Source organism: Trichomycterus rosablanca, chromosome 18 (assembly GCF_030014385.1).
Source record: "Trichomycterus rosablanca isolate fTriRos1 chromosome 18, fTriRos1.hap1, whole genome shotgun sequence".
Lineage (NCBI taxonomy): Eukaryota > Metazoa > Chordata > Actinopteri > Siluriformes > Trichomycteridae > Trichomycterus > Trichomycterus rosablanca.
In genome coordinates, this window is record NC_086005.1 from 19,812,039 (window position 1) to 19,827,407 (window position 15,369).

Here is a 15,369-nt window from a genome sequence, read left to right on the forward strand (position 1 = left end):
GTCCACTCCTACCTAGTTGGTCCACCTTGTAGATGTAAAGTCAGAGACGATCGCTCATCTATTGCTGCTGTTTGAGTCGGTCATCTTCTAGACCTTCATCAGTGGTTACAGGATGCTGCCCCTGGGGCGCTGTTGGCTGGGTATATTTGGTTGGTGGACTATTGTCAGTCCAGCATGGACAGTGAGGTGTTTAAGAACTCCACTAACACACCAGAACCATGTCAGTGTCACTGCAGTGCTGAGATTGACCCACCATCCAAATAATACCTGCTCTGTAGTGGTCCTGGGAAAGTCCTGACCATTGAAGAACAGCATGAAAGGGGGGTAACAAAGCATGCAGAGAAGCAGATGGACTACAGTCAGTAATTGTAGAACTATAAAGTGCTTCTATATGGTAAGTGGAGCTGATAAAATGGACAGTGAGTAAAAATGTTATGGCTGATCGGTGTATTATTCATTCTCACATGTCCTGTCATGAATGTAACCAAAGTGTTTAAAACATGACATTAAAATCCAAATAAATAAATAAGTACATGTAAATTAACATTAGTAGTAGTTATTACGTAATTCTTAAAATTAATCTGATAAGCTGGGTTAGATTTGTTGGAGCTGTAAGTTTTCACTATGGCCGGCCATGTGAACCTGAACGGAGGCAGTCAGTGCTGTAAAGTGCAAGTCCTGGTAATCCATGGTGCCAAGCATGTAAACTAACAATCACTTTCTGCTTCTAACAGTCTCATCTCTGCTTTCCACATTTCCCTTTTTCCTCCCACGTATTTAGAATGGACAGATGCCGCTAAGCTCTACTGGTGCCATTATTTTCTGTATACAGGCTGTTCTATTGACAGTAATCTTCTCTCTTTCCAACAAGCAGTATAATTCTGGCTTCAGATAGGATGTTATTTTGCCGCGCCGCTCGTCTTTTCACTTACTGTTTAAAAATTTACTGTTGCTTTTACTGTTATTGTTTACTTTTCTTTGTACTAACCCTTTAATTTCTTCACATTTTCCTGTTGGTTCAACTGACCGCTTTGTCTGCAGAAGCTGCTGTGCATGTTAATGTACTTTGTGATGTTTTAGTAGTAGCAGTAAGTTCAAACGGTCTTTTGACTAAATGAGCACTGAAAATCTATGTGACTAATTCACTAAATTCCTTAAGTTTGTTTTAGTTTAGGGGGCAGTTTTGGCCTCAATTAATAAGGACTTTGAGGCATAGTGTTATGCCAAGTTCACACTACACGACTGTCCAAGTCGTCGGATCGCTGTACAGTTCACACTACACAACTGGATCTCTTGTAATCGGGAGTCTGTTAAGTCATTGTGGTTTTCACACTACACGACTGATCTGCGATAGGGGGTTACACACTACACCATCTATCACCGTGAGGAATCCGTGCTCCCAAAATACGTTTTGTCACTAAAACGTGTGTCCAGAAATGCACGTCAACAAGTAGCAAGCAGTCAAAGCTGTTTGTGCGCTGATGTGCAGCGTAAAAGCAAGTAGCATGGATCGTCTGTTCTGTAGTGAGTTGGAGGTTAATAAATACAAACCCAAATCAGAAGTTGGGACAGCATTTTATTTGATTGCAGACAGGATGAACCCAAGATATTTCATGTTTTGTCTGCTCAACATCTATTCCTGCATTTCAGGTCTGCAACACATTCCAAAAAAAATTGAGACGGTAAAGCATTTACCACTTTGTAATGTTGCCGTTCCTTTTCACCACACTTAAAAGACGTTTTGGCACCGAGGATACCAAGTGATTTAGTGTTTCAGCTTTTATTTTGTCCCATTCTTCCTGCAAACACGTCTTAAGATGTGCAACAGTATGGGGTCGTCGTGGACGCATTTTTCCTTTCAAAATTCACTATTGGGGACAGGTCAGGACTGCAGGCAGGCCACTCCAGTACCCATCCCCTTTTCTTCCGCAGCCATGTCTTTGTAATGTGTGCAGCATGTGGTTTTGCATTGTCTTGTTGAAAAATGCATGGACGTCCCTGGAAAAGATGACGTCTTGAAGGCAGCACATGTTGCTCTAAGATCTCAATGTACTTTTCTGCATGAATGCTGCCATCACAGAAGTGTAAATGACCTTTGCCAAGGGCACTGACACAGCCCCATACCATGACAGACCCTGGCTTTTGGACTTGTTCCTGATAACAGTCTGGATGGTCCTTTTCGTCTTTGGTCTTGAGCACACAGCGTCCATTTTTCCAAAAAAGACCTGAAGTGCTGATTCATCTGACCACAATACACGTTTTCACTGTGTGATGGTCCATCCTAGATGCCTTCGAGGCCAGAGAAGTCGATGCCGCTTCTGGACATGGTTAACATAAGGCTTCTTTTTTGGCACACTAAAGTTTTAAGTGGCATTTGTACATGTAACTCTGTATTGTAGTGCTTGATAAACGTTTGCCAAAGTAATCCCTCACCCATGTGGTTATATCAGCTATTGTCGAGTGGCGGTTCTTGATGCAGTGCCGTCTGAGGGATCTTTGGCCTTTACGCACTGAAATTCCTCTTGATTCCTTGAATGGTTTAATGATATTATGCACTGTAGAGGGAGAAATATGCAAATCCCTTCCAATCTTTCTTTGAGGTACATCGTTTTTAAACATTTCAATCATTTTCTCACACATTTGTTGATAAACTGGAGATCCTCTGACCATCTTTGCTCATCAAAGACTGATGATGATGATTACAATCACCTGTTTGAAATCATCATTATTTAAGTCTAAAATGCAGAAATGGATGTTTATTAACAAATGAAATGAAGTTGAGCAGATAAAACATGAAGGTTCAAACTGGCTGCAATCAAATAAGTCAAAGTAAATGTAAGGAACTCTGTGTTTCTATTTTATTTGCATTTTCCATACTGTCCCAACTTTTTCTGATTTGGGGTTGTATGTTATGCCTCTGTCCTACGTTTTTACACTCCTCCCCTGGGTTTCCCCTCACCCCGTATCCTGCGTTCTCATTGGCTGTAGTTTCACATAGCACTCGGTGCCACTTGCAACACCTTTCAGCCTACACGGCCCAGATATTTAACATGCTAGATATTTTTTTTCGAGTCGTGGAACAGTTCACACACAGCGATACAGAGCGAGCGCCGAGTTGCCACGTCTAGCGGCGACCAGTCAGCGAAAATCGTGTAGTGTGAACCAGGCATTAATCTCACCACAAAGAATCCTGCATTTAAATTTTTTTCTTTCATCCCCTCCCCTCTGTCTTCTCTTCCAGCTTCGTAAAACCGGTCAGGTACGGGGCACCAGTGCTGCTCACGAACAATGAGGCAATACTAAAGAATCCTACTGTAACACGCCGACGAAGAAAAGACGACGCGACACACGAGCGAAGCTGGCCGACGGCGTGCGACGCGTCCCGGTCCTCCACTAGAACGAGGGAAATGATCCCATACTGTCTGTAGTACTGTAGCCAGCATTTCCAAACACACCATTTCACTCACACTGGCCAGCAGCTTTAAAACAACACGGAGAGACTCACCACTTTCCATACTCGCATATAACGACTTGGGCAGGAGAGAGGTAGAAATGGTGCTTTTAACTAGAAAGTGCAGCCTTTTAGAAATAATCAAGCTTTGTTGTGTGTGAGCTTTTCATTTCAGTCAAAAGAAGCAGTTGGGGGAAGAATTGGACCAATTTGAATTGTCTGGTAGGATTAATTTCTAGCGTTTATTATAGGTTTAGAGGTTTTTCTGTCACTTTGTAAAATCATCTTCTTTTATTGGGTCCCCTATATTAAGCACTTCATTCTATGGGATTGGGGTCTTTGTATCTTGTTAAATTATTCATATAATCATGGTAATTTTAGCTTCTTATTCAATGGATTGTATTAGTTTTGTCTTGTTTTTTTTTAATGGAGGAAGTATTCCACAACTTGGACAGCACACACACTAATACAAACACACAATTTGCCATCAATCACGCTGTCACACTGGGTGAACCACACAGACCAGAGGACCTTCATGGTCAGGGGCTTTTCATGAGCTCGCCTTTGCCGTGACGGGACAAGACAGACGTATTTGTTTTGTCTGTCTTTTCTCTTCTTCGCGTCTCGGAAAGAGGGCTCGCTCACACGAGCACCTCCAGTTTCCTCCATTCAGACTACCTACTGCTGCATCTGTGCTGCTTTCTGTAGAGCTTTAGGCCCAGCGACGTGCTGCTCGATCTCAGATGTAACATACTGTACTGTACCGTGCTGTAAAAGAGTCTAGTTTTTAAATCAAGAAAATGAACTTTTTAATCCATAACAAAGCTAAATATCGTGGGGAGATCGTTTGTGGGTGCACCAGCCTTCTCGTCAGCCAGCCTGGGTGTGGGGAGGGCGGGTGTCGGAAACAACAACGACAACAACGCGCAGCACTTTGCCGTCTTGCACCGGTCACGCAAAAGACCGAACCCGGCATACAGGGCTTCTTGACTCTTCTCTCCAATGTGCTTTAAGCAGTAATGGGCTATCGTCGGAGGTTTACAGTTTTTTACTATAGAGCCATCTACACCTTCGGAGAGGTGCAATCGAGACGGGTATATGTACATCATAAAAGGTCGCAACTATAGACCCGCTTTTCTATTTTTTTAATACGGTGTGTGTGGATTATCTAACGGTCGGTTACTGGGTTTCTCAGACCCTTTGGTTTGAGTCGGGGATGTCACGTTTACGTCCTACTTTTTCCCCCCCAAATCAAATCAGTTCTGATGTCAATTTTTTATATATCAGCCAATAATGAAATAGAGCCTGTACGGCGAACGATTCTAAACTTTAAATTCCTCAGTTCTGCCTTAGCATGATGCATTTTTACCTTTTAATATTAATCAATGTATCACTTTAGACAACATGTCGGATTCAAGCAGATGTCAATCCAGAATTTTCAGATCGGGACATCCCATCCCTTGCCATGCCATACCATGCCATGGAAACCCATTTTTTTTTCCTGGGCTTGGTGGATTTTTCCAGCAGCGTGTGTGTCGAATTTTTTGGATATTGGGCTCGTCGTCCTCAGGCATTTCAACCATCCTAATGAATTGCTGAAGCCGAATGCATTTGACAGGGTTTCTTGGTAGTAGGCGAGCGCCAGCCTCGGTGCCATCGGACGTCGCTCTCATCAGATTTTGTTCACCCAATAATACAGTCCCTTCGAATCACGACTGAACGGCGATACGCTGATGTTTGTTTTACTAACATGCTACTATGCTATCATTGCTTCTCATGTTATTCAGCTGACTTTTGTACACTGATCTTACTGTTGGGATTTCGTTTCGGTTATAATGTTTAAATTGAGCATACTGTAATAAAAAGACGGCCCTGCAAGTCTACTGTTTTATTATAGTAAACGTTTCATTCTATATTTTTATTATATCTTATACTTTTCAGGGGTTATAACGGTGAATGTACAACAAGGTCTATTTTGTTGTTTTGATTTTGCAGCTTTTGAATGGAGCAAAAATATCTATAGTATGGAGCTTAATAAAGCTATATAAGTCTCTTTTTGCTGGCCACTATTTTTTATGCGCCCTCCTGTTGGTTATTTGAACAGCCATAACATTAAAACCACCTCCTTGTTTCTACACACACTGTCCATTTTATCAGCTCCACTTACCATATAGGCACTGACTGTAGTCCATCTGTTTCTCTGCATGCTTTGTTAGCCCCCTTTCATGCTGTTCTTGAATGGTCAGTGACACTGGCATGGTGGTGGTGTGTGTTGTGCCGGTATGAGTGGATCAGGCACAGCAATGCTGATGGAGTTTTTAAACACCTCACTGTCACTGCTGGACTGAGAATAGTCCACCAACCAAAAACATCCAGCCAACTGTGCCCCGTAGGCTCATGAAGATCTAGAAGATGACCAACTCAAACAGCAGCAATAGATGAGCGATAGTCTCTGGCTTTAACATCTACAAGGTGGACCAACTAGGTATAAGTGTCTAATAGAGTGGACAGTGAGTGGACATGGTATTTAAAAACTCCAGCAGCGCTGCTGTGTCTGATCCACTCATACCAGCACAACACACACTAACACACCACCACCATGTCAGTGTCACTGCAGTGCTGAGAATCATCCACCACCTAAATAATACCTGCTCTGTAGTGGTCCTGTGGGGGTCCTGACCATTGAAGAACAGCATGAAAGGAGGCTAACAAAGCATGCAGAGAAACAGATGGACTACAGTCAGTAATTGTAGAACTACAAAGTGCTCCTATATTGTAAGTGGAGCTGATAAAATGGACAGTGAGTGTAGAAACAAGGAGGTGGTTTTAATGTTATGGCTGATCGGTGTATTTACTCCCACAATACTTTTCGTGTCTAATATTAAACTTATTTCAGCTCTGTGGTGAAAACAAGGCTTGTAACTCACTCAGTCACGCTTACCAACCAGAGGTTTCTCCACAAGAGGGAGCTATTGGCAATGTAGTCCAGACGCACTAGTACTGACAGGTGAAGTGAATAACACTGATTATCTCTTCATCACGACACCTGTTAGTGGGTGGGATATATTAGGCAGCAAGTGAACATTTTATCCTCAAAGATGATGTGTTAGAAGCAGGAAAAATGGGCGAGCGTAAGGATTCGAGCGAGTTTGACAAGGGCCAAATTGTGATGGATAGACGACTGGGTCAGCGCATCTCCAAAACTGCAGCTCTTGTGGGGTGTTCCCGGTCTGCAGTGGTCAGTATCTATCAAAAGTTGTCTAAGGAAGGAACAGTGGTAAACCGGCGACAGGGTCATGGGCGGCCAAGGCTCATCGATGCACGTGGGGAGCGAAGGCTGGCCTGTGTGGTCCGATCCAACAGACGAGCTACTGTAACTCAGATTGCTAAAGAAGTTAATACTGGTTCTGACAGAAAGGTGTCAGAATACACAGTGCATCGCAGACTAGTCAGGGTGCCCATGCTGACCCCTGTCCATTGCCGAGAGCGCCAACAATGGGCATGTGAGCTGGCCTGGTCTGATGAATCACGTTTTCTTTTACATCACGTGGATGACCGGGTGCGTGTGCGTCGCTTACCTGGGGAACACATGGCACCAGGACGCACTATGGGAAGAAGGCAAGCCGGCGGAGGCAGTGATGCTTTGGGCAATGTTCTGCTGGGAAACCTTGGGTCCTGCCATCCATGTGGATGTTAATTTGACACGTACCACATACCTAAGCATTGTTGCAGACCATGTACACCCTTTCATGGAAACTACTATTCTCAGCCCTGCAGTGACACTGTCATGGTAATGACATGGCAGTGGGTGTTATTCTGGTGTGAGTGATTTTTTTAATACTTTTCAGACTTACTGTCCTCTTAATGAGTAATACCCTGTGGTATCTGGTACTAGAACATGACCAGCAGATCTGTCAACTTCTGTACTCTGTGGGGTAGATCGTCCTACGATGCATTCTGTTACCATCTCTTCCACAGATGGGTCATTCTCACGAAATCCTGATTCAAAGGGCATCCAACATTAAAATTTTCAAAAGGCATTTACAGACAAATTTCTTTTTGATGATTTAAGATCAAGGTCTAAACCTACTGTGTCCATTAATTTCATAACATTAAAAAAATTATTTTGTGTATTTCTTTGGATTTTAAAAATGAAGTCCACAAAAATGTATCATTACCGCAATGTGACAATACATCAAATATATGATTAAAAATACATATTTTTGGCAATTTTAAAAGCAGATTAACACCACTCATGTACAGAGCTACATAAAATGACGTTGAGTGTTTTTTTCATATTTGTTATTTTTTAAATTTTTCTTAATTTCTCTCATTACCGCAACATACTCAAGAATTTACAACTTGTTTTTTTAGGATATTAGACTGAAACAAATATGTTTCTTTTTTTAATAAACAGAGATGAATTAAAAAGTTTAATAAATTATGTGAATACTATTAAGAATAAAATATGTCTCTCTGATAATTAATTAATTTGTAAATAAACAACAGTTTCGGTAATGAGAATGATGATTCGGAAATGAGGTTGAATATTTCGGAAATGAGATTTAGCAAAGTTAATCAGTTTAATACATTAACAAATAAGCAAGGGTTCAGATGACTTACATATTTAACATACAATATCTATTTTTCATGAACAATTCATATTTTCTATGAACATTTAACCTACAAACATTTGGTCATAAAAAGAAGCATTTCATGTAGCACCCTCAACAATAAAACATCTCAAATACAATGAACTAATGGAAACTGTTTAACAAATTTCAAACAAAGATCTCTCAGAGACTCCAACTCCACAAGCTCGTAAGACCAGTGGTGCATGCCTGCTGTGACCAATCAGACTTGTAAAATTTTTAGTCACTGATGTGTAACTTTTCTGTGTCTTGCCCATATTTCAGGCAAAACACAGAAGTGTCTTGCTGAAGAGGTAACAGGAAGTGGTTCCGGAATTATGTCCCGTATGTCATTGCGGTAGTACCAGACCCTTTCTCCAGGAAATCGGATGCTCGGGACAAAGAAGCGGTTTTCTCCTGCGCAGCTCATAGTGTCCACTTCGTATTGTCCATCAACAATCTAGTAAAAAAAAATTATTAAGCAAAGCAGTTTTAAATGTTTTATTCCAAGTCCCGTTGGCCTGTTGGGGTTGGAAAACACATTATCATATAGCTAGATTACATTACCAGTCAATTAATAATTTCATTGCATTTTCAGTTATAGAAATAATTAGTAATCTTAAAAAATTAAATTCACCTGTGTGACTGTGCCAGGGAACAACTCGGCATCATATTCAACAAGGACCCACTGTCCAACCTCTATGGTAGATTCAGCGTTATCAGGGCTCTCCTCTCTTTCAGAGAAGGTATGGACACATGGAGAAAAGCATTGGCAATCTTTCTCACAAAAACATGACACTTCCCTTGTGCTGATGACTCCAGGTTTTGTGGATGTAAGCTGTGTGATTAAATTTGATTAGAAAAACAGAAAAATAAAACAGAATCCTTGTTTGATACTGCTGTTTCATAGACATAGATATTATTGTGAGCTTATTTGCTTTATTAATTTGTATAATAGGCTACTGAAGTGTTTTAATGTTGCATTTTCTGTGCTCAACTTAACACTGGACTGTGGACTCACTTGATGAATTTTCATTGTCCCCCGAACTGATTTCAATTGTGTAGGAACCAATTCATTGCTTGCCTTAATGTCTTCCTCTGATACCTTATAGAGGGTCACAGAAGAATTCTTTGCCAGCTGCTCAAAGAGTGTGTCTGCATCTGGAATGCTTGTTCCATAGGCGACAATTCGATCTGCCAGATTCTTTAAGGCACCGCCTACTCCGTCTGGTGCACCTTTACCATGGGAAGCCTCTGTAAAGTTCCATGTCACCCACTGAAATCCTCGCATGAAAGGCACTGTGGAAGCTAAGTAGAAAGACGTCTTGTTTCTATATTGGGATGTTGGACCATCTGAAATAAAGTGAATATTTCTGGCATCTGGATGTTTTTCTCGTATTTTCCTCATCACTGGGTCAATGTGAGCCCATGTTGCTTTGGCATCATGCTGAAGACACTTTGAGATGGATGCAAAGGACTCCACCCTGCCACTGCTGAGGTAGACTACTCCAGTGTGGAGGGTTACTTGTTGGTTTCCACCTCCAAAATGTGTCTCCTTGATTTCACGTGAGTATTTGCAGCTGTAGTTTTCACTATAATCTACATGTACTGCCACATCAGTCTCAGAGAGGGTCTCTCTCAAAGTTTTGAGTGCCACAAATTGGTGCTTTATGTTAAATAGATGTATTGCAAAATTTGGGAGATTCTCAATTGTCATGGCCACCAGCTTTTCAATTGAAGTGTTCTTGTTTTCAAGGAAAGTTTTTCACATCCTTCTTTTCAATGGATCCGTCTTTGCCAGTCTTCGCAATGCTGATAGACCTTGTTACCCACTCCTGCCATGTAACAATGTTTCCTTGGGTCGAAGGATCCAGTGATGCGGGAAATGTCTTTTCCTTGCAGTCCGGGCATCGTCTGTACATGCAGGACATGTTGTTTGAGTCACACACACTGGACTCTACAATGTCTCTCATGTTTGCGGTTTTGAGAACCCCAAGCTGCTGCAACTTTTTTATTTTTAGGCCGAAGTTCTCATGCATTTTGCAAGCACATGTGTCCCTGTCTGTGACTTTGGGCCTAACTATCCAAAATGGCCTCAGTTTGAAGAACTGGGCTTTGGACACACATTGCTCGGGGTTCTCAGCACAAAATCTTCTATGAAGTTTACCCAGGGTGTCAGACAGGGTCCTTTTTCTGTAGATTTGTCCCTTTTGCCTTATCTCTCCAGCTTTCCCATTGACAACAGTGGAGACATCATCTTGGTGCAGGAAACGGCTTACAAGTTTTCTCATTTCCCTCCTCTTGCTGCTGTTGGGAATTGTTGGGAAACCCTCTCTGGTTTTCCTGACCTTTTGCACATTATTTACAGTTGGCCTGTTTGCGGTCTTCTTCCTTGCTTCAAGTCTTTTAATTCTTTTTTTGAGATTCTGTAATTCTTTAGACTTCTCCTGAAGTTTCTCTTCAGCATATCTTAATTTTGATCTTAATTTGCTTACAAGTTTTGCTCTTCTTTCTTTTTTTCTTGTTTCTGGTGGTGGTGTGTGTGGAGTGGATGCTCCTACTGGTCCAGCCAGGTTTAGGTATCTTTCTTCTGTTGTTGGTGTTAAACTGATGGTGAGCAACGATGTGACTGGGATGTGTTCTGTTAAGGATTTATGTTCTGCAGTGTATTCACTGTTTGAATTTTTGAGTTCTTGACTGTTTATTTCTTCATGCTGAAAGGAATTTTCGTTCTCACTCGCTGGGGTGATGTCCAGAAGTGCTTGAAGTTGTTTCTTTTTTCTGTAATATTTGGCTGAGTTTTCCCTCCATTGCTTTTTCTTTTTGTCATGTTGCTTTTTGGTCAGATCACGAGTTGTCTTTATTTTTCTATTTTTCTTACGTTCCTGATACCTAGAAATGGAAAGCATAACATTAATGAACAAAATCTGAATTTATTTGTATATAATCCATACTTTGAAATGCATATGATGTGAAAGTAACTTTTTAACTCGAACAATTGTGTGTCTTTGTGTCTGTGAGTGTATGCGTCCAAGTGTTTTTCTGAATGACAGTTATAATTCTTTGCTATAATCACTTTGTCCCCTAACCTCTGTCTCTCTCTTCTTCTGTACTCCTCAAGTAGCTCAGGATTGCTGTAAATTTTCTCCCTAAACTTCGATAGCCTAGCTTTTGCTGCTTCCTTTTTTTTCTCAACAGCTACCTGTCTGTAAGTAAATAGAAAATCAGTGACCTCTAATGGTGGTTTACAATAGCTAAATTAGCATAATCTAAGAAATGTTCATGGCAGCACTCATAACAATCAGGAAGTAAACAAAAGTCATCTGTATGAGGATTTGTAGTCAATTTCTCATTACCGAAACAGTGCATCTCTCCACCGCAACAGGCGCTCAATTGTAGCGGTAAGTGAGAATGCTGTTGCGGAGGATGAGTGACCCTAGCCTTTTTTGCTAACTGTAGAGACACCATGTGGGCTAGGTAAACTTTCACTCACTGTTTACATTTAGACTTTAATATAGTTTATCATAATCAAAAATAAAAACTGCAACTTTTTTTAAAAGTTCAATACTTGATATATCGGTAATGAGAACCAGAAAGTCATGCACACAGTGTGATGAGCAAACTTTTTATCTTTTATCTAGAGAGATATGAGAAGAGCTGCTTACCTGGTAGCCATCTTGAGTGTCACAGCCAAAGTCTTCCCTGACTTCGAAAATGCCTTGAAAATGTAGTTCCTTGTGGATTTAACCAATGATTGAAAATTGTTGCGGTGGATGAGAAAATTGGTGTTGGACACACTCCTTTCTCTTATTAAGTTTATTGCTTTTACAAATAAATAACAAATCTTTTATGTTTATTTACTAAACGTGTTCATAGTATGATATGCATTGATTTTTTTTTTTTTTTTTTTAATATTTAAATATGAAAAGTTTTACACAATGTAAAAAATTTTTAGATGGACACGTTGCGGAAATGAGAATTTTGCCCTAAAAAGTGAAAAAACAACAAAAAATATACTTATAATGTCCATTTCAAAACACGTGCAAGGTAGACCAAAGAAAGATGTTTATGATTTTATATTTATTATTTTGTTAACATTGACTTTGTTTATCAAAATTCCTCATGCCACCTCATGAGCTTGACTTCGTGAGAATAACCCAGGTAAGCGGTGCACACATGCCCAGCTATTCACATCTTGGAGTAAACACCAGTTAACCTTCCATTGCTCTGAAGCCTGCGTATTTATCGTTGGTGCTTTCGTAGGCGTCGGCATGGGTTATATGAGCCACAGTTGCCCTTCTGTTAGTCAATACCAGACACCATAGCTGGCATGTCTTCTGGCATCAATGAGGCTTGGGTATTCTTCTTGCCCCTGGCTGGAAACTACTGTTCATGTACATTTTAAAGGGTGCAGTCGAATTAGTTTTTTTTTTGCAGGTACAGAAAACTTACCAGCTGGGTCAAAATATACAACCCCAAATCAGAAAAAGTTGGGACAGCATGGAAAATGCAAATAATTATAAAAAAAAACACATTTACTTTGACTTTTATTTAATTCATTTCATTTATTAATAAACTATCATTCCTGCATTTCAGGCCTGCAACGCATTCAAAAAAAAAAGTTGGGACAGTAAAGCATTTTTACCACTCTTAATAGACGTTTTGGCACCGAGGATACCAAGTGATTTAATGTTTCAGCTTTTATTTTGTCCCATTCTTCCTGCAAACACGTCTTAACATGTGCAACAGTACGGGGTTGTCGTCGTCGTCGCATTTTTCGTTTCAAAATTCTCTATTGGGTACAGGTCAGGACTGCAGGCAGGCCCGTCCAGTACCCGTACCCTTTTTTTCCCCCACAGCCATGCCTTGGTAATGTGTGCAGCATGTGGTTTGTACAATAATGCTGCCATCACAGAAGTGGAAATGACCTTTGCCAAGGGCACTGACACAACCCCATACCATGACAGTCCCTGGTTTCCACTGTGTGATGGTCCATCCTGGATGCCCGGAGAAGTCGACGCCACTTCTGGACATGCTTAACATAAGGCTTCTTTTTTGCACAGTAAAGTTTTAAGTGGCATTTGTGCATGTAACTCTGTATTGTAGTGCTTGTAGAGTGGCGGTTCTTGATGCAGTGCCGTCTGAGGGATCAGCTTAAGCTTGCGCACTTGGCCTTTACGCACTGAAATTCCTCCTGATTCCTTGAATCGTTTAATGATATTATGCACTGTAGAGGGAGAAATATGCAAATCCCTTCCAATCTTTCCTTGAGGTACATTGTTTTTAAACATTTCAATCATTTTCTTACACATTTGTTGACGAACCTCTGATCATCTTTACTCATCAAAGTACCAAACCATGATTACAATCCATTGTTGACATCACATGTTTGAAATCACATCATTATTTAGTTTTTTCACCTCATTACTAGCCCTAAATTGTCTCTGTCCCAACTTTTTTTGGAATGTGTTGCAGGCCTGAAATGCAGGAATGGAGGTATATTAACAAATGAAATAAAGTTGAGCAGACAAAACATGAAATATTCTTTAGGGTTGTACATACAGCATACCATTTGATTATTTTTATGTCATTTAACTTTGTGGCTTGGCCTTCTAATTCCTTGTCAGTGATTAATTGACTACATATGGTGACTGTTCTGTGCCTTAATTGTTGGCTTTTTTGGCTGCACTTATTTAAAAGTTCATGGAACACTGGTCTTGTGCCAAGATTACACTGAAGCAAGCTTTACGTTACTATGAGCTTACAGCCTTCGCAAGTAAGAACCTGCTGTTCCAAAATTAATGTCTGAAGCTTGTCCTGAAGTTTGCTGATCACATGGATGAAGTAAAAGTAAGCTTATGGCTATGTACACCGATCAGCCATAACATTAAACTCACTGTCCATTTTATCAGCTCCACTTACCATATAGAAGCACTTTATAGTTCTACAATTACTGACTGTAGTTCATCTGTTTCTCTGCATGCTTTGTTAGCCCCCATTCATGCTGTTCTTCAATGGTCAGGACTCTCCCAGGACCACCACAGAGCAGGTATTATTTAGGTAGTGGATCATTCTCAGCACTGCGGTGACAATGACATGATGATATTTTTGGTTGGTGGACTATTCTCAGTCCAGCAGTGACACTGAGGTGTTTAAAAACTTCAATAGCATTGCTGTGTCTTATCCACTCATACCAGCACCATGTCAGTGTCACTGCAGTGCTGAGAATGATCCACCACCTAAATAATACCTACTCTGTGGTGGTCCTGGGAGAGTCCTGACCATTGAAGAACAGAGTAAAAGGAGGTTTAAAAAAGTACGTATAGAAACAGATGGACTACAGTCAGTAATTGTAGAACTACAAAGTGCTCCTATATGGTAAGTGGAGCTGATAAAATGAACAAGGAGGTGGTTTTAATGTTCTGGCTGATCGGTGTATCTCTGTGTATGTCTTGGCGATATGTAACAACAGCCACTAGATGGAGCTGTGTTCCTTTAGCAGAAAAACAGACCGTCCAGATTCAACATGATGCTTTTACAGTCCTAGAAGATTAGATTGATTTAGAAACTATGCGTTTTATTTGGTTATATTACTTTGGATTTTACTGTTTTAGCATTATACTACATATGTAGTATGAGTTCATTTGTGCCTTAATATTTAATGTATAATACATTTAATTTTAGAGGTTCTAGTGATGTCTGGCAGGACTAAGACCAGTGTTGCCATCCAAAGTCTCATTGCTTTTGATTAGATACAGTTTTAAATGAACATTTTTATTCATTTCTTCATTTTTACTAACTGCTAGATTGTGCTCAGTCGCAGTGAATCTGATCCCACCCGAAAACACCAGGTGCAAGGCAAGAGTACACCCCGAACAGGGCATCAGTCCATTGCAGGGCATCACTCACATACACCCAGTGACAGATCACAGCAGCCAAACATCCTTTTACATGTTTCAACTAGGTGGCACGGTGGCTCGGTGGGTAGCACTGTCGCCTCACGGCAAGAAGGTCCTGGGTTCGATCCCCAGGCGTGTTGGTCCGGGTCCTTTCTGAGTGGAGTTTGCATGTTCTCCCCGTGTCACCTCCGGTTTCCTCCCACAGTCCAAAAACATGCAGTCGAGTTAATTGGAGACACTGAATTGCCCTATAGGTGTGTTTGTGTGTGTGTATATGTCTACCCTGCGATGGACTGGCAACCCCGTCCAGGGTGTTACTGTGTGCCTTGCGCCCATTGAAAAGCTGGGATAGACTAAGTGGATAAGCGGTTAAGAAAATGAATGAATG

At 40.9% G+C, this 15,369-nt stretch overlaps 2 protein-coding genes across 2 annotated transcripts in view; one reads left to right on the plus strand and one right to left on the minus strand.

The window, feature by feature from the left end:
* pitpnb (phosphatidylinositol transfer protein, beta) overlaps positions 1–5,477 on the plus strand; it is a 39,467-nt gene extending 33,990 nt beyond the window's left edge. Inside the window, exon 12 of the mRNA XM_063013682.1 lies at positions 3,242–5,477. The gene's annotated coding sequence lies outside the window, so the exon portion shown is untranslated. The remainder of the gene's footprint in view (positions 1–3,241) is intronic.
* Positions 5,478–7,411: 1,934 nt separating this feature from the next.
* Positions 7,412–10,517, minus strand: LOC134332929 (uncharacterized). The gene is made up of 4 exons (XM_063014763.1): positions 9,104–10,517; positions 8,720–8,920; positions 8,571–8,603; positions 7,412–7,450 (listed from the first exon to the last, which is right to left on the minus strand). The coding sequence occupies exons 1-4, from the start codon at positions 9,797–9,799 to the stop codon at positions 7,412–7,414; spliced, it is 969 nt and encodes a 322-aa protein (XP_062870833.1). The 5' UTR covers positions 9,800–10,517.
* Positions 10,518–15,369: the final 4,852 nt, after the last annotated feature.